This window comes from Cetorhinus maximus, chromosome 5 (genome assembly GCF_964194155.1).
Source record: "Cetorhinus maximus chromosome 5, sCetMax3.hap1.1, whole genome shotgun sequence".
In the NCBI taxonomy this organism is placed as follows: Eukaryota; Metazoa; Chordata; class Chondrichthyes; order Lamniformes; family Cetorhinidae; genus Cetorhinus; species Cetorhinus maximus.
This window is the reverse complement of record NC_135883.1, coordinates 162,827,893-162,846,260: the sequence shown is the minus strand read 5'-3', so window position 1 is coordinate 162,846,260 and position 18,368 is coordinate 162,827,893. Positions and strand designations below refer to the sequence as shown.

The 18,368-nt window shown below is 43.0% G+C and overlaps 1 protein-coding gene across 1 annotated transcript in view; it reads left to right on the top strand.

Annotated features, from left to right (window-relative positions):
- The window catches only part of acbd3 (acyl-Coenzyme A binding domain containing 3), a 49,355-nt gene that overhangs the window by 3,407 nt on the left and 27,580 nt on the right, over positions 1-18,368 (top strand). Inside the window, exon 2 of the mRNA XM_078542741.1 lies at positions 13,787-13,928. Within this exon, the coding sequence (XP_078398867.1) occupies positions 13,787-13,928 (142 nt within the window). The remainder of the gene's footprint in view (positions 1-13,786; positions 13,929-18,368) is intronic.

The following is an 18,368-nucleotide window of genomic DNA, read 5'->3' as shown; positions in this document are numbered from 1 at the left end:
ATGGCGAATTCCTGCAGTGCATCTTGTAGATGGTACACACTGCTGTTGTGCGTCGATGGTGGAGGGAGTGAATGTTTGTGGGTGGGGTGCCAATCAAGTGGGCTGTTTTATCCTGGACAGTGTCAAGCTTAAGTGTTGTGGGAGTTGCACTCATCCAGGCAAGTGGAGAGTATTCCATCACACTCCTGACTTGTGCCTTGTAGATGGTGGACAGGCTTTGGGGAGTCAGGAGGTGGGTTACTCATTGCAGGATTCTTAGCCTCCTAGATTACAGTAAAGGTGTTACATAAATACAAGGCTTTTTGTTGTTACAGTTGATGACCAGGATAATTCTGTTTGTCTGTTGGTGCAAGGTTGTTTTAAATGGAAAAAAGAGCATTTGAGGGTCTGCTGGATTGAGGCAGATGCTGATGTGAAGCAGGAGCAGTCTTGAACATCCTGAATGGATTTGATGGGAAGGTTACTGAGTGCCTCAGTCAAGACTAGAAGACAAATTGTCAGGACCAGCGATTTAAATGTGAATATTGTCAATGTTGGATTAGTGAGTTTCAGTATTCCCCTGGTCCCCTTCACCAGAACCGCCTCTACACTATCCAAATGCCACCTCTCATGTGAGAGTGGGCTTCATCACCTGTATCACCTGACACCCCTACAGGTGTGCTGACCAGTGCAAGGCAGAGATTGAGTGTGAATGACATCTGTTTGCAGCAACACCCACATAAAAGGCATTGAGGCTGATAGTGACATTTCCTGGTTAATATTTAACTCTCAACTGTAAAACCATAAATAGGAGTAGGCCATTCAGCTCTGAGTCTGCTCTGCCATTCAGTAAGATCATGGCTGATCCACCCCAATTTCACCTTGCTGCATTAACCGCATAATTCTTAATTCCTGTTGAACCAAAATTCTTATCAATCTCTATCGTAGATTTCCCCAATGAGTGAGCATCCACAGGTCTCAATGGCCCACCCTTTATTCAGAGATTGTGACTCCTCATTCTAGATTCCCCAACCAGGGGTAAATATCCTCCCAGCATTGTCAAGCTCCTTAGAAGTTCCCCCCTCACTCGTCTAAACTCTAGGAAATATAGGTCTAGCCTACTCAGTGTCTCCTCGTAGGACAATTCCCTCATCCCAGGAATCTGTCTGGTGAACCTTCATCACACTCCCTCCTAGGCAAGTGTGGGCATGGTCTTACCAAGGGTCCATGTAATATCAATAAAACGTCTTCACTCTTGTCGTCTTAGTTTTGTAATACGGTCTACCATACCATTTGTTTTCCTAATTGCTTGCTGCCCCTGCATGTTAACTGCACAAGGACACACAGGGCACTCTAACATCCACATTTCCCTGTCTCTCACCACTTTGAAAATATTTTGCTTTTTTATTTTTTCTTCCAGAGTGAAGAACTTCCCACCTCTCCAGATTATGTTCCATCTGCCGCATTCTTGCCGAATCACTTTACCTGTCTATATCTCTTTGCAGCCAGCATCACTAAGACAGATGATCTGCTCATTGTTCTGCTTTGTTTGTGGGAGCTTGCTGTGTGAAACTTGGCTTCGATGTTTGTTATATTACAGCAGTAACTATACTTCAAAGTACATAATTGGCGGTCAAACGCCTGGGATGTTCTGAGTTGTGCAAAGCACTAGAAATCCAACTCGATCTGTTTTCAGATCACTTAAACCAGTGCAGACTAAAGATGAAAGCTGAAGTTTACCTGATCTGCACACTTCAATTCCACAAGTAGGAATGGGGTGCATTTGGCAAATGAGCCATCAGTGAAGACCACAGCAAAGTTTTTATGGCCAGATTTCATTTGCACTGCACATTAGATGAATTCATTACCAGCGCAACTGCGGGTGAGTGGAGGTAGTGTTTTCGACTCTGTTTGTTAGTCTGTTAGGAAACAAAGTCAAGTGATGGAAGGGGTCATCAACAGTGCTATCAAGCAACGCTTGCTTAGCAATAACCTGCTCACTGACACTCAGTTTGGGTTCCGCCAGGGCCGCTCAGCTTCTGACCTCATTGCACCTTGATTCAAACGTGGATAAAAGAGCTGAACTCCAGAGCTGAGGAGTGTGTGACTGCTCCTGACATCAAGGCAGCATTTGACCGAGTGTAGCATCAAGGAGCCCTAGAAAAACTGGAGTCAATGGGAATCGGGGAAAGCACTCTGTTGGAATCATACCTAGCACAAAAGGAAGATGGTTGTGGTTGTTGGAGGTCAGTCATCTCAGCTCCAGGATATCACCGCAGGAGTTCCTCAGGGTAGTGTCCTCACCCCAACCATCTTCAGCTACTTCATCAGTGACCTTCCTTCCATCATAAGGTCAGAAGTGGGGAAGTTTGCTGATTATTGCACAATGTTTACCATTCGCAACTCCTCAGATACTGAAGCAGTCCATGCCCAAATAAAGCAAGACCTAGACAATATCCAGGCTTGGGCTGACAAGTGGCAAATAACATTCTCCCCACACAAGTGCCAGGCAATGACTATCTCCAACAAAAGAGAATCTAACCATCGCCCCTTGATGTTCAATTGCATTACCATCACTGAATTCCCCCGCTATCAACATCCTGGGGGTTACCATTGATCAGAAACTGAACTGGACTAGTCCATATAAATACTGTGGCTACAAGAGCAGGGCAGAAGCTAGGGATGCTGCAATGAGTAACTCACCACCTGACCCCCTAACGCCTGTCCACAAGGCACAAGTCATGAGTGTGATGGAATACTCTCCACTTGCCTGGATGAGTGCAGCTCCCAGAACACCCAAGAAGCTCGACACCATCCAGGGCGAAGCATCCCGCTTGATTGGCACCCCTTCCACAAACATTCACTCCCTCCACCACCACCGACGCACAGTGGCAGCAGTGTGTACTATCTACAAGATGCATTGCAGGAACTCACCAAGGCTCCTTGGGCAGCACCTTCCAAACCCACGACCACGGCCATCTAGAAAGACAAGGGCAGCAGATAGATGGGAACACCACCACCTAGAAGTTCCCCTCCAAGCCACTCACCATCCTGACTTGGAAATATATTGCCGTTTCTTCACTGTTGCTAGGTCAAAATCCTGGAACTTTCTCCCTGACAGCACTGTGGGTGTACCTACACGACAGGGACTGCAGCAGTTCAAGAAGGCAGCTTACCGCCACCTTCTCGAGGGCAATTTGGGATGGACAATAAATGCTGGCCTAGCCAACGACACCCACATCCTGTAAATGAATTTTAAAAACTCAAAATTTAATGGGCAAATTTCTCTTGTCAGAGACTTAAGAAGTTGGGGCTTTTTACTCCAGAGTTGAGGAAGTTGAAGGATGACCAGAGGAGATTACGAAAGGTTACGATATAAATAGTGAGAGATTATTTCCACTGATCAGTGTGACAGTGAGGCGATGGCACAAATTGCAGATGTTCACAAGGGGAACAAATGAAGGGGACATTCAGTAGAGTGCATACCTCTACCATGCTGTTAACCCAACATTACAATTACGAAGCTCCTCCTCGAGGCTTTTTCCTGCCTGGTTTATCCTCTGCAACTACAAATCTGAAAAAGAAATATTTTTATTCAGTGCTTCCATCTCGCTGAGGTGGTTTCAGTCCAATCCATATCCAACAACCTGCTCTGAAAACTCTGCTCACGTTTTGACAGCTTTGATGCATTCCACCTCAGCAGCTGAGACAATTGACAGCATTCTAAAACAATCAACAACATTCCAAATAAAATAACCTACAACATTCTTTTTAAAAAAAAAAGTCAATTTGCCCTATGTTAACGGATCCTTTTAAAAAAAAAACTTCCAGGATCTGGATTAGCATCTTCGACAAAACTAATCAGTTCTTCCTTGGGGACATACCATATCTTTGTACCAAGTTTTGTTGAAACCTGTCCATTAGTATTTTAGATATATTGTTTATGGACTAATGGATGGAAATATTACTTACTCCCACCTTCAGTGAGTGGCAAATGTAATTAAAAGGGGAAATTTCAAAGCAATGTATTCTGGCTAAACAGTTGTTGAAACAGTGTCAATCCATGTGTTTAAAATAGAATTAGGTAGTTTCTTGAATAAAAGGCGTGAAAGGTAGATTGAGTTTGAATTATAGGCCAAATAGCCTGTTTTGGTTCTGTAAAGAGAGAACCTGCATTTTTATAGCATCTTTCAGGACCATCCAAAGAGCTTTACAGCCAATTATGTACTTTTCAAAGCGTAGTCCCTGCTGTACTATAAGCACACACCCCACTCACTGCCTGGCTTCAATTCAAACACTCTCTTTGGAGAGAACCTTTGGAGATTCTCTTTGGAAATTATTTATTGAATGCACTTAGAGAATCAGCACTAGGGGCTAGCTGCAAATCAGAATAATCTGTTCTAATTTTATTTCCATGCTTTTTCCTTATTCTTGCGATAGTCTTTCTGAACTCATTTAACATGTCTCCAATAAACCCCTGTGGTAAAGATTTTAGCCATTATCCTAAATTCTGGCTCGGCCATGTATAGACTGTCCGTGGACACGATAAGATCCTAAATTTATGCTTCCTTGTTACCTGATTCACTGACCAAATGCAATACTTGTCCACTCTCTATTTACTCAAGCATTTTCATACAGTTAACCTAGTGGATTGGATTCATAGTCTCTCTTTGTTTCTAAGGGTCTGGGACGAGTTGGAGCAGCCTTTAGAGAAGGGAGGCACTGGAGAAGCTGTGATTGCTCTTCTTGGAGGAGAGAAGGCTAATGGGAGATTTCAATAGAAGTGTTCATACTTCTGAGCATCAAATTGATCAGTGAATAATTGCTATGGAATCATGAATTTAAGATCACTATTAAAGCCTTTACACAAAGGACTATCAATGGAATAGATAAGGCAAAACTGTTTCCACTGACAGGAAGGCCGGTAACCAGAGTGCACAGATTTAAGATGACTAACAAATGAGCCAGAGGTGAGAGAAGAGAATTTTTTACAGTTATGAAGATCTGGCATCCACTGTCTGAAAGGGTGGTGGAACCAGATTCAATAGTAAATTTCTGAAGGAAATTGTGTGCATATTTGAAAGGCAAGTATTTGCAAGACAATGGGGAAGGAACAGGGGATGGAACTAATTGGACAGCTCAGTCTGAATGGCCTCCAGTTTAGCTGCAATATTTGGTTTGCCATTTTCTAAAATCTAGCATTCGCAAATGTTTCAAAACTTTAAGGTCCTTTTCCAATGAGAAATATATATGTACAGTAAGGTATTTAAGAGTTGGAGAAATTTTAAAAGTAGCTTTCAAATGGACCAGATCAGAAAGGTGAGGGGGTTCAGGTTCAGGGTTGTGAAGAGAAAATTTAAGAGCAAAGGTGTCCAATTTCATTGTCTTCATGGATTATTCACTTGACCACACATTATTTTATAGCTGCTTTACTGATTAAAAAGGAACATTTTCTGTCATGATGGTGCTGTTTCCCATTAGCTGATGTATCCGTTGGTAGTTCTGTGGGAGTTTGCTTCTTTCTGTTCTTCCCCCACCCCAACTCCACCTTCCTCTTTCCCCTTCCCCACCCTCCACCCAGTTCCCCCTCTTGGCTCCTTCCACCCAACCTCCCCTCTGCGGTGCTGCCTCTCTCCCCCCCCACCCCAGCCCTATCACAGCCTGTTGACTTGGAGCTGACAGTACTGCTGGTTGAGTCAGTCTATTTATTTGGCGTATTCATTTCTGCTAAAGATCACTCACAATTAAGTGAATTCTCTTCATTCTTTCTAATTCCTGCTAGCACCACTACTGACAAATCTGGCACCTCAGCCGCATTTTTGATAAAGCTGCTGTGGAGGGCCATAGTATGTTTTATTCTGGTATAGGCACAATATAAATGTAAGTTGTAGTTCAAAGTGATCTCTCCACACATAGGTCAAGCTTGGAATTGTAAAGTTAATTGCTTTGCTGGGCATTATCACAGTTCAAAGAGACAGAGTAAGAAAGTTACAGCCATTTATTACTTTAGCATCTCAGAGATTCCTGAAAGAATATGGGTGTGCCGTGTCCTGGGTATTTGCAACAACTTCAACCAGATTTGCTTTGGTATGTTAAAGTGCTGGAAAATGGGATTAGGCTGGGTGGCTCATTTTTCAGCCAGCGCAGACACCATGAACAGGGTGGCTGCCTTCTGTACCCTCATTTTTCCTACATTTTCTAAATATCTGGAAAGGAGGAATGTGGGGGAGTGGCATAATGTGAATTGCTCCTTGGAATATGATGGACTGAATGGCCTTCTGTGCTGTAATAATTCTATGTTGTGACAGTTGCCATTTCAGAATAACTGTTGCGACATAAGCTGACATACAGGGGTAGTAGCAGCTTCTCAATCTGGGGGGGGATTTACAGTCTCACCTGGAACACTCTTGTCTCTTCTCTCCTCATCCCAAAAAAGCATTGGTGCCTTTTGCACCTGCTTGCCCTCCACTCCCTAATAACCACCTCTCTGAACTGGAGGCACATGTACTTATTGGCCTTGCTGAGAACCCCTCACTTTCACTGCCTCTATGTGACCTTTTTAAAGTGAAAAACTCGGGCACTATATCCTGCTGGATCTGTAAAATGCATGGGATGTGCCATGACCCTCTTGCAACAGCTCCAAATCACTTGTCCTACTTCACAGGTTTCATTGTTCTGGCATGCTGGCTCTATTTCCCCATTTGAAAGGCAAATTAAATTGGAAAGCTCTGGAAATTTAATTCATTGCCAAAACACTATAATCTGGTTCAGTGGTCTTTTGTGCAGAACTTTTTAGTTTTGATATAATATCTTCAGTAGTTCTTGAAGCATATTGTCACCTTCACCATAAATTTCTGTCATGTCCAGGGTAAAATGCTAGTCAGCCCTCGTTGCTGTTTCTCTTGGAGCAACTATCCCTACATCACCAGTCAACTCAGTGGTGAGTGTACCATCTGATGTAGGGACTGAGCTGTGTAAACCAGCAAAATCCAAGATTCAAAATTCCATCTCTGCTGACCTAACTGTAGTAGAAAGTACTATAAACAGCTTCACCAAGGAAGCACTAAGATAAAAGCAAAATACTGCGGATGCTGGAAATCTAGAACAAAAGCAAAAATACCTGGAAAAACTCAGCACGTCTGACGGCATCTGTGGAGAGGGACACAGTTGACATTTCAAGTCTGGATGACCCTTCATCAGGATGAAGGGTCATCCAGACTCAGCGTCAACAGTGTCCCTCTCCACAGATGCTGTCAGACCTGCTGAGTTTTTCCAGGTGTTTTTGTTCACCAAGGATGCAGTTTGGCCCATCTTAATTTCTCTACCTAATTAACCCTACACTTTCCAACCTACCCCCAATTGCTGCATTCAGTTGATTTCAGGATTTTATCTACTACCAGTACACTCACTGGGAATCCACTTTGAATATTTGTGTGCATCGGAACTTTATTCTATTGGCATTAAATTTGATCTAATTTTAACTAATTTAAACCACAGCCCCCTTCTCCTATCCCCATGGTCCATAGGTTAGGAAGGTGACAGATTGACTGCAATTTATACTTCTGACTGTTATTCAGTCGTTCCTGCTGACAATACAGCATGATGGGTGAAGATGACTGAGTTTAATGACCCTCTGATTCCATTTCAACCCAAACCGCACCCAAAATAGAGCTAAAACCCATTGCCTAGACTAATGGGTGGAAGAAACAGCAACTTGCATAAAAAGGATATGCGGGAAGGGTGGTGCAGGGGGTTTGGTTTTTCAGCCTCATGAAGAGAAAAGTAGTGGTTGTATGTCTGTCGGCCACTGAGCAACATTGCCACGAGTTCAGGAGAGCCTCACAAGGCGAGTTTGACCTCACTTGCAGTTGTAGGAAACTGGCTGTATGCTGCATCGTTAGTTTTTGGACACCATTCCTTTCCCATTTTCGTTTACAAGACGTTTGTCGCCTTTGTTTCAAACCAGGGTGTCAGAATTATGCTCACTGCTTTTCTCTGAACTTCTCGTTGTCTTCAATCTACATCTAAATTCCACGTCCACCACCTCTAAGCTCTTCACTTAACCTGTCCATCAGTTCTCCCATCCCATTTTATTCATCGCACCCAAGGCCTCACCATCCACAAGATTTCAGTATGTTGACTGGAAAATCTGTGGTAACCTAGTTTCCTTCACCGCCCACATCTCCCTCCTTGTCTTCAACCCTGGTGTTTTCATCCTCTGCTCCAGGAAATACCAGCTCCCTATTTCCTTTATTATAAACATAGCCAATTCCTAACATCCTTTTCTTTGGTCCTGCACCCATCGCAGTCTCTGCATCTTAGTCAGTGTGGTTCATAGCTCTGATTTTGATGGCTTAATTTCCTTTGTGTTGGTCTCCCCCTCTCCCTGCCCTACTCGTCCAAGCCCTCATTTTACCATCCCTATGTCCACCTCTAGGAAAAGTGCAGGGGATTGGGACTAACTGGACAATACAGGAATGATGGATCAGGTGGGCATCTCCTGATTGTGATTTTAGAATGGAGATTACACACGTAAACTATACTTAGTTCATTAGTGGTGACACTTAATAGCTCATTTGTCTCCCAACTCTCTCAACCCCAGCCTAGATTCATAAAACTTTATAGCACGCAAGGAAGCTATTCCATCTGTCTTGCATGTGTAAGAAAATTCTCATATTCCAATCAGCTCAGCTTCCCAAACTGCTGTACTTCCAACGGTTGGCTATAAATAATATAAATTTAAAGTTATTTGCAAGGATCCTCCTCAGTCGCTTCCTCCCAGTGTCCAAAGGTCTCCTTTCGGAGCCGCAGTGTGATTTCAGCAATCGAGAAGCACCACAGACATGATCTTCACTGTACAGCAAATCCAAGAAAAATACAAGGAACAGAACCAACGACTACACGATTTTTTTTGACCTCAAAAGCCTTTGACTCTATCAACAGTGAAGGTTCACGGAGTATACGCCTCAAATTTGGCTGCCCCCAGAAATATATTGCCACCTTCCTCCTCCTCCAAGTTGATATGCAAGCTGTGATCTTCACCAGCAGAGCCACCACAGACCCTATCTCAGTGATGACTGGAGCCAAACAAGGCTTTGTCTTCGCACCAACCCTCTTCTCCATTTTTCCTCCCTGCAATACTGCATTTTACATCTAGAAAACTACCCACAGCTGGAGGTTATGGAACAGACAGGAAACCAATCAACCTACAGCACTTACGATCCAAAACCAAAATCACTGCAGTGTGCACATGACACTTGTGAATGGCCACTCAGAAACTGAGCTCTAGGTCATTGGCAACTCCTTCTCTGAAGCATACAAGAAAACGGGCCTTTCACTAAATAATGCGACTAAGACCTCACACTGTATATTTTTATACACACACCCTCATGGCTAATTTCTAAAATTTTAAAAGTGGACGACTTTTAAAATGGCTAAAGCTATGTCTATCTGAGACCCTCGAACAATAAAAGCTATTTGGCAATATCGAAGAAATTTGTACCTTGTTATCTCAGAAGAGACCCCAATGGCCCCCTGTGGGCTGCAGAGAGCAAATTCAAAGGGAACTATACCAAGGCCATCTGCATTTCAGAAACCAGGCTGGCAAACCAGAGTCTACTAGTCTGCTAGGACAAAGATCCCTGCAACCTTCCTTTAAGTTCTTAAATGGCTGGGACATTTAACAATTGCAGAGACCCAGACAAGGAATACACGTCTTTTGTCAAAGGTGGTGTGGAGAGATAGGAGTCATGTGACATGAACCTCTAGCTGAGAGAACCAGTTATACTGTCTTGCTGTGTTGCAAAGCTTAGTCTGCCACCTCTCCATCTACCTAGCAGCAGCACAGAAAAGAGGCTCTGCCCTAGTTTGAATGCCTGGCCACATTTGCATTGTTTCTACTGGAGCTTCTGAATTTCTGTGCCATCACCCACAAGACTAATTCATCTCTGCGTGCCTATCTCATCGTGGAAGTCATCTCTACTGGAAAAGTGAATTATCCAGCATCAGTTTTAGGCCTGCTGACCTCTGAAGGAATGCACCATTGGACTTTGATTCTGGACTCACATGAAACAATTCTTTTCTCTGTGGTCATCTATCTTTCTCCATCCCCCTGTTTTATTGTATGAGTGAAAAGGAGACAATGTTGCTACCCTCCTCCTGCATTTGTGTGTGCAAATAAGCTAAGCTTGAATCTCGAGTTCATCCTATCATGAGTTTGCTGTGGGGTTATTAATAGAAATTGAATCACACCAAAACCAAGGGTTTGGGAGATATGCCACTGCTCGTAAAGGGTAAGTAAATGAAAAGTGCCTTTCTGTTTATGGGCGAGGGGAGAAATCAGGGCTGTTTAAATTAAACCCTCTCGTATCTGTACCAACCCCCAAAACTAAAGACCTCCTTCAACCAGCTCCCATAGAATGGCAGTGAGATCACAAGGTCCTCCAAATCCAGTGACAGGAAAGGCGGTCCAACAGTAGCATCCACTCCCAAGCCAACATGCTCAGCATCAAGGCACTAATCACTCAAAACCAGCTCCTCTGGACAGGACATGTTGTTCATATGCCTGACACCAGGCTCCCAAAGCATTGCTGTACTCTGAATTTGGCCCTGGAGACTCCCTGGAAGATGGCGGAAACACTTTAGCGATACCCTTAAAGCATCCCTGAAGAGATCAAACATCCCACCACCAACCCCCAAACCCGACTTATGACTGACAGGAGGTTCACTTAGAAAAGCACCGAACACTTGGAGAGATTTGTCAGGAACATGAACAGAAAAAGTTGAGGCATTGGAGAGCATGTACAACCCTCTAAATAAACTTATCTACCTGCCCCTTTGAGTACCACCTGCCCTATACGTAGCAGAGCCTGCAGATCGCACATTGGACTTACCAGCCATTTTAGAACCCATTAAACTAGAATGGAAGCAATTCATCCTCGATCCTGAGGGACTGCCTAAGGGGATAAATAATATAAATTCAAAATTATTATAAAACTAAGTACACAGTGTATCAATTTAAATTGGAGGCTGAATGATGTCTCCCCACTTTTACCCAATTATCCCTGACCCTCTACCCTTACTCCATTTTGAAGAGTGCATTTTCTCTTGATCTTCTCTAAAGTGCCAGAGATTGGTATAATTTAACATCTTCATTTTCTTTTTCCTTCCTCCCACAGATGAATTTGTATATTCAAAGTACAACTGTCAATGGAACATTGTGCGTGGCAGGTCAATGGCTCAATTCTACATTTAACTTTTAGATATTCAGCTCAGTGCTCTTTCACGATTCTGTTTTTAATCTCATTTTTTTTTTAAGGATTAGCGAAAGCTATTCATAAGTGAATTTTAGAAAGCGGAATTGCATCGTGAAACTTTGTGCTTTAGGTCTCTTGATGAGTTGGACAGTTGAATTAGACCTGGTGTTTAGATGATTAGCTCTGGATTCTGTGAATCTCTGGTTTTGTTTCCTGGACACTGATAGTCCTGAGAACATTGAACAGCAGCAATGTATCATGTTACATTACTGTAATAGGTGACCTGTCAATGGACACTCAGGATTGGTAGTGTAATGATTTTGTTAGTGGACCAGTAAGAAAGAATAACCTTGCATTTATGTAGCACCGATCAGAACTTCAGGGCATAATCCGCTTTACAGCAATGAAGTACTTCTGAAGTGTAGCCACTGTTGTAGGCAACTTGGTAGCCAATTTGCATACAGGAAGTTCCCACCAACAGCAGAATGATAGTGACTAGATATGTGTCAATAATGATGATTGCAGGATAATTATTGGCATGGGGACCAGGAAGAAGTCTCCTGTTTTTTGAATAGTGCTGTGGGATCCCTTACATCTGCCTGAATGGGGGGGAAGTCAGGAACTCAGTTTAACATCTCATCTGAAAGAGAGTACTCCCAACATTGCAGCACTTCCTCAGTGCAATACAGGTGTGTCAGCATAGATTTTGTGCTCAAGTCTCTGGAGTGAGACTTGAATCCATAACCACCTGACTGAGAGATGAGAGTGCTTTCACCAAGGCACAACTAGCACTTAATCCAGAGAATGAGGGTTCAAGTCCCACCATGTCAGTTTTAGAATTTGAATTTGGCTTAAATAAAACTGATCTGTAAAAGTGGCCATAAAGCTGTTGAATTGTTGTTAAAAACTCAACTGGTTTACGGATGTCCTTACTGGGTCTAGCTTTAGAATGACTCCTGTATGATTGGGGGGGAGATGTTGGCATAGTGGTAATGTCACTGGACTAGTAATTCAGAGGCCCAGGCCAATGCTCTGGGGACACGGATTCAAATCCCAGCTGGTGGAATTTAAATTAAATTAATAAATCTGGAACTGAAAGTTAGTTTCATGGTCGCCATCACAGACTATCACCGATTGTTGACAATTCCCATCTGGTTCACTAATGTCCTTTAAGGAAGGAAATCTGCTGTCCTTGCCCGGTCTGGCCTACGTGTGACTTCAGACCCACTGCCACATGGTTGATTCTTAATTGCCCTCTGAAATGGCCGAGCAAGCCACCCCATTCAAGGGCAATTAGGGATGGGCAACAAATGCTGGCCTTGCCAGTGATGCCCACATCCCATGCAAAAAATTAAGAACTGTCCTAGCAAGCCAGTTAGCTGTATGAAACTTTTCTATCACCCAAGGGTGGGCAGGAAACACCAGCTTTGCCTTAACAGGAAAGTCCACATCTCAAGAATATGTATTTAAAGAATGTTACTTCGAGCCATTGTATTAAATCTCAGTACCTAGATTGGAAATTATTCAACATATCGAAAAATAATCTTGTTAGAAACTGTATTTGTACTAATGTTCAAATACACAGTAACAACAGGATAATGTTCCAGGTTAGCACAATGGTTCGGTTTTGCGTTACTGACGCTGATTCATGTTGGGGAGGTTGCTGGGGAAGTGCAGTCTCAACTTACTACCACCCTGTGCATGCAGAAGTGTTTCCTAATTTCACTCCTGAAAGGGCTGGCTGTAATTTTGAGACTCTGCCTCTTCGTAGACCTCTCAAATAGTGGAAATTGTTTCTCCCAATCTTCCCTATCTGTTCCCCTTAAACCCACTGAAGGAGAGCGCTGCAGTGATGTGGAAGTAGAAAGTAGTATTAAAGCAAAAAAAAACAGCGCACAGCTATTATCCAGAGACTTCATCAGGTGCTCGTTTTGGAGCATACACAATAGAAAACAGTGTTCAGGTGAATTTAGACTTTAAACTCACACTCCATGTACTTGTACATTCCCTATACTGACCGTTCTTGTATGTTCTGTGTTTCGGAATGTGATTTTTGGGGTGGTTGTTATTATCAAAAACAAGGTCTCTCTGACAGAATGTGGGAAAACAATGTGCCTGGGGACCAGTGACTTGCATCCACCTGCCTGTGTGCCACTAACTGAGCTTGGATGCATTGCTTTTCCCACTCTTTTTCTCGCTCCAGAGTGAGCAGTTGAAGACCATGCTTATCTTGGCTGGCATCTGCAGTGGAAGTGCCCCCATTTCCTCTTGGTGAGGACGTGTCTAGCTTCTGTTTGGTAAATGCTGATGGCAGCACAATGGGAACCATTTGTTATTTGTGGAACCAGGACAAAGACTCTGGTAGCATTACCACCCCTGGCTCAGGTACAAAACAATACTCAACACTGAGCTTCCAGCAAAACTGTTACTTCCACTATTGTGAACTTCAGTAACCAGGGTGTAAATAAAACAGCGGGCAGGTCCATTGATTTATGAATAAGATTAAGAGCATAATAAAAGAAAAATGTTAACCTTTTACCTTTCCATTACAGAAAAAGATGGGAAAGCTTTCCACCCAACATATGAAGAGAAACTGAAGTTTGTCGCTCTGCATAAACAAATCACAGTTGGTCCATACAGCCCTGACTCGTGTCCGGAAGTTGGCTTCTTTGACGTTCTTGGCAATGATAGGAGGTATTTGTGATCCAATTCTGGTTATTTCAGACTTGTATGCTCCCATCTGTACTGTTCATCAGACTTCTTAAAACCAAGCTCTTTTTTGGCTCCTTTAACTTGGTGGGCATACAGATCTAACTGGATTTCAAATCTACAATATTGAACTAACAGAAGCAAAGTAAACTCCGGGAATCTGAAGGAGGGAAGTAGAAAATGCTAAAGATATTGTGAACCTTGGGGTTGAGGCAGCGTAATATTTAAGATAGGACCCCTCCTGAGAACTGAACTATGACCCAGAAAGATAATCTTTTTTGTGTGTCTTTTAGGTGCTATGTATTTACCGTTCTGAATTCCCCCAATTCTGGTCTCTTGCACAGTTGTAATTTTCGTCATTCCATCATTAGTGGTCATGCTTCAGTTGCCTCAGCCCTAAGCTTTAGAATTCCCTCCCCAGCCGCCCTGTCTGTCTCTTCAGAAGCTTCTTAAAACCTGCCTCTTTGGGCAAGCTTTTCATCATCTGCCCCAATATTTCCTTTTGTGGCTCAATCAGTTTTTGTTTGATTGTACTCCTGTGAAGTGCCTTGGGTATTTTACCACGTTGAAGGCGCTATGCCACGTTAAAGGCACTATGTAAATGCAAGTTGTTGTTGAATTGCTTGACCTCTTGCTGAATAGTTGACTTGCAGGGATAGTTCAGTCACACTTCCTTCAGACAGGCAGGCATGTTGTACAAGCTGAGCTCTTGCCAGCACTTGATGAAGGGCCCACTTACCAACTTTTCTACTTTGTTTTCCTCTGCTATGAAGGATCAAATCCTTTTTTTAAAAAAAAAGCAAAATAGCGCAGGTGCTGGCATTCCTTAATACAAAAAATACTGGAAACATACAGGACAGCCTGCATCTGTGGAGAGAGAAACAAGTTAATATTTCAGTTTGATTACCTTTCACCTGGTGTTCTCGCCACAGATGCAGGCTGTCCTGCTGACTGTTACTGCATTTTCTGTTATTTAATGTAAAATCTTTGCACTTTTAAAAAGATATTTTAAACCTTTTGTGACTTTCCATACAGTTTCATACCTATTCCCTAGCCTCAGCCAATTTGGCTCCATGGCACTACACTTGCCTCTAAGTCAGAAGGTTGTTGTGTTTCAAGACCAGCTCTAGGCCTTGAGCACATAATATAGTCTGACACTTCAGTACAGTGATGAGGGAATGCTTCATTGTTAGAAATAAGATGTTCAATCAAAAGTCTTATTTGCCCATTCAAGCGGACATAAAATTCCATGGCAATGTTTGAAGAAGAGCAGGGTTTCCACTTGGTCCTTTCCTAGTTGGGAACCATTCTATTATCCTGCAAGAGTATTGATTTTCTGTTTTTCTATTCTCTACAAGCTTTTTCTATTGCAGTCTTCTCACCATACTTACTCTAGTACTGTACACAGCCCTGTGCACCTTATTACTGCACAGTGCATTCCACAAGTTCTTAACCTTCGAGCCCAACTCTTCCTACTGTAATAAGTGTTGACTCTGTTCTTCGGAATCAAGATAAATACAGATAAAGACTTTTGACTAAATTAGTTTATCTATCCAGATAGATAACCCCCTTACCCCCACCACCATATCCTGCCACCAGTGTACCCATTTATTTCCCTTGAATGTTTCTAGGACCTTTTTGCCTCCGCTTTGTCCAGAGGTTCATTCTATGTTGATCACTTGTAAAGAACCTCTTGACTGTCATGTTTGTCTTTAATTAGTTTGAGCCTGCGTTTCCATGCCTTAGGCCTCTCCGTTTAGTTTGGAATAATTCTTTTTGGCTCTCCTTTTTCATTTCTATTTTGTATGCATCATAAGATGGCCTCTGTCATCAACTTGACAGTGAGCTTTTGACAAGTTGGCTGTAGCTGTGAATTTGCCAACTAATCCATGGGGAAAGGAGGGGACAGGAAAGGAGATACATGGATATTAGAATGTTCCAATGAATTGAAAGGACGTTTTGCTGCTGGGAATTTTCATTGGACCAAAATATCAACAGAGTACAATATGCTCTTTCAGCTGCCTTGTAACTCTTTTAGAACACTGCTTGTATTCAGTGCATCAGGGACAAGAGCCCCCATTACTGTAGAGGGAAAAAAAATCACCTCCATTATCTGGATTCGTTCAAGTTCCCTCATGATTAAGAGACTGTAGCAGCCTGACCAGCTCTTAAGTAATAGCTAAGATTCAGTGCTTGGGGGAACAACCTAGTTTGAATCAATTGAAGTTTGCTTATGCCTAGCAAAACAACAAGAAGCTAATCAAAAACAAAACAAATTACTAATAGAAGTGGCCAACCATGTAACAAAAGTGAATGTCTCAGCATTTCTAAAGTCATTATGTAAAATAAAAAGATGTATTTTTTACACTTTGGTAAGGTATCTTTATATGTTCTAATCCCGGCATTCACAGCTGGGCATATTGATGGTATAGTTATGACCAAACAGCAGTTGAAATGTTTGCTTTGTTCAGCTTTCTTTCAGAATGTTATGGGTCAAAATCCGACTCGATGCATGGAGACAGAAGTGCAGTGCAGAGGGAGTGCTGCATTGTAGGACGAAAATCAAACATAATTAATGCTGGAAATCTGAAATAAAAACGGTGCAAAACAGATTTGCAGGAATGATGCCAGATATGGGAGGTTATAACACTACTAAGGCTGAGAGATGACCTGATAGAAATAAAAACAAAAAGCGCTGGCAATACTTAGGCCAGGCAGCATCTGTCTACTGAGAAACAGTGCTAATGCTTCGGTTCGCGATGACCTTTCATCAGGACTGATCAGGATGAAAGGTCGTCTTGACCTGAGCCATTACTCTGTTTCCCTCTCCACAGGTGCTGCCTGACCTGAGTATTTCCAACACTTATGTTTTTATTTGAGATTTCCAGCATCCACAGTATTTTGCTTTTGTATTGGTGACCTGATAGAGAGGTCTTCAAAATTATGAAGGGAGTTGTTAAGCTGGACATGGGGAAAATATTTCCACTTGTAGGGGAGTCCAAAACTAGACATTAAATATAAGATTTTCACTAATAGAAGCAAACAGGACATTCAGGAGAATCATCTTTACCCTAAAGAGTGGTTAGAATGGTTAAGGGAAATCTAGCTAAACATGAGGGAAAAAGGAATAGAAGGCTATGCGCTAAAATGAGATGAGGTAGTGTGGGAGAAAGCTCGTGTGGAGCACAAACGCCAGCACAGACCGACTGGCTGGTTTCAGTGCCATATTCCTAAGTAATTTCTATCCTAGAACAATATATTTTTCTGGAGAGAGAAGTAGAGTTAACGTCTCGGTCCAGCCATAATCAGTTGTGAATGGTGGTGGACAATTAAACAACTCACCTGGAGGAGGCGACTCCACAAATATCCCCATCCTCAATGTTGGGGGAACCCAGCACATCAGTGCAAAAGATAAAGGTGAAGCATTTGCTACAATCTACAGCCAGAGTGCCCAGTGGATGATCCACCTCTGCCTCCTCCGGAGGTCCCCAGCATCACAGATGCCAGACTTCAGCCAATTCGATTCACTCCATGTGATATCAAGAAATGGATAAAGGCTATGGGGCCTGACAATATTCCGGCAATAGTACTGAAGACTTGTGCTCCAGAGCTTGCCTTACGCCTAGTCAAGCTGTTCAGCTACAACACTGGCATCTACACGGCTATGTGGAAAATTGCCCAGGTATGTCCTGTACACAAAAAGCAGGACAAATCCAACCTGGCCAATTACTGCCCCATCAATCTACTCTCTATTGTCAGTAAAGTAATGGAAGGAGTCATCAACTGTGCTATCAACCCGCACTTTGCAATAACCTGCTCACTGATGCCCAGTTTGGGTTCCGCCAGGGCCGCTCAGCTCCTGACCTCATTACAACCTTGGTTCAAACATGGACAAAAGAGCTGAACTCCCGAAGTGAGGTGAGAGTGACTGGCCTTGACATCAAGGCTGCATTTGACTGAGTGTGGCATCAAGGAACCCTAGCAAAACTGGAGTCAATGGGAATTGGGGGATAACTTTCCACTGGTTGGAGTCATACCTAGCACAAAGGAAGATGGTTGTGGTTGTTGGAGGTCAGTCATCTCAGCTCCAGGATATGACTGCAGGAGTTCCTCAGGGTAGTGTCCTCGGCCCAACCATCTCCAGCTGCTTCATCAGTGACCTTCCTTCCATCGTAAGGCCAGAAGTGGGGATGTTTGCACAATGTTCACCAGTCACGACGACTCAGGTACTGAAACAGTTCATGTCCAAATGCAGCAAGACCTGGAGAATACCCAGGCTTGGGCAAATGGTAAGTAACATTTGTGCCACACAAGTGCCAGGGAATAACACTCTGACAAGAGAGAATCTAACTATTGCCCCTTGACATTCAATGGCATTGCCATCACTGAATCCCCCACTATCAACATCCTGGGTGTTACCGTCGA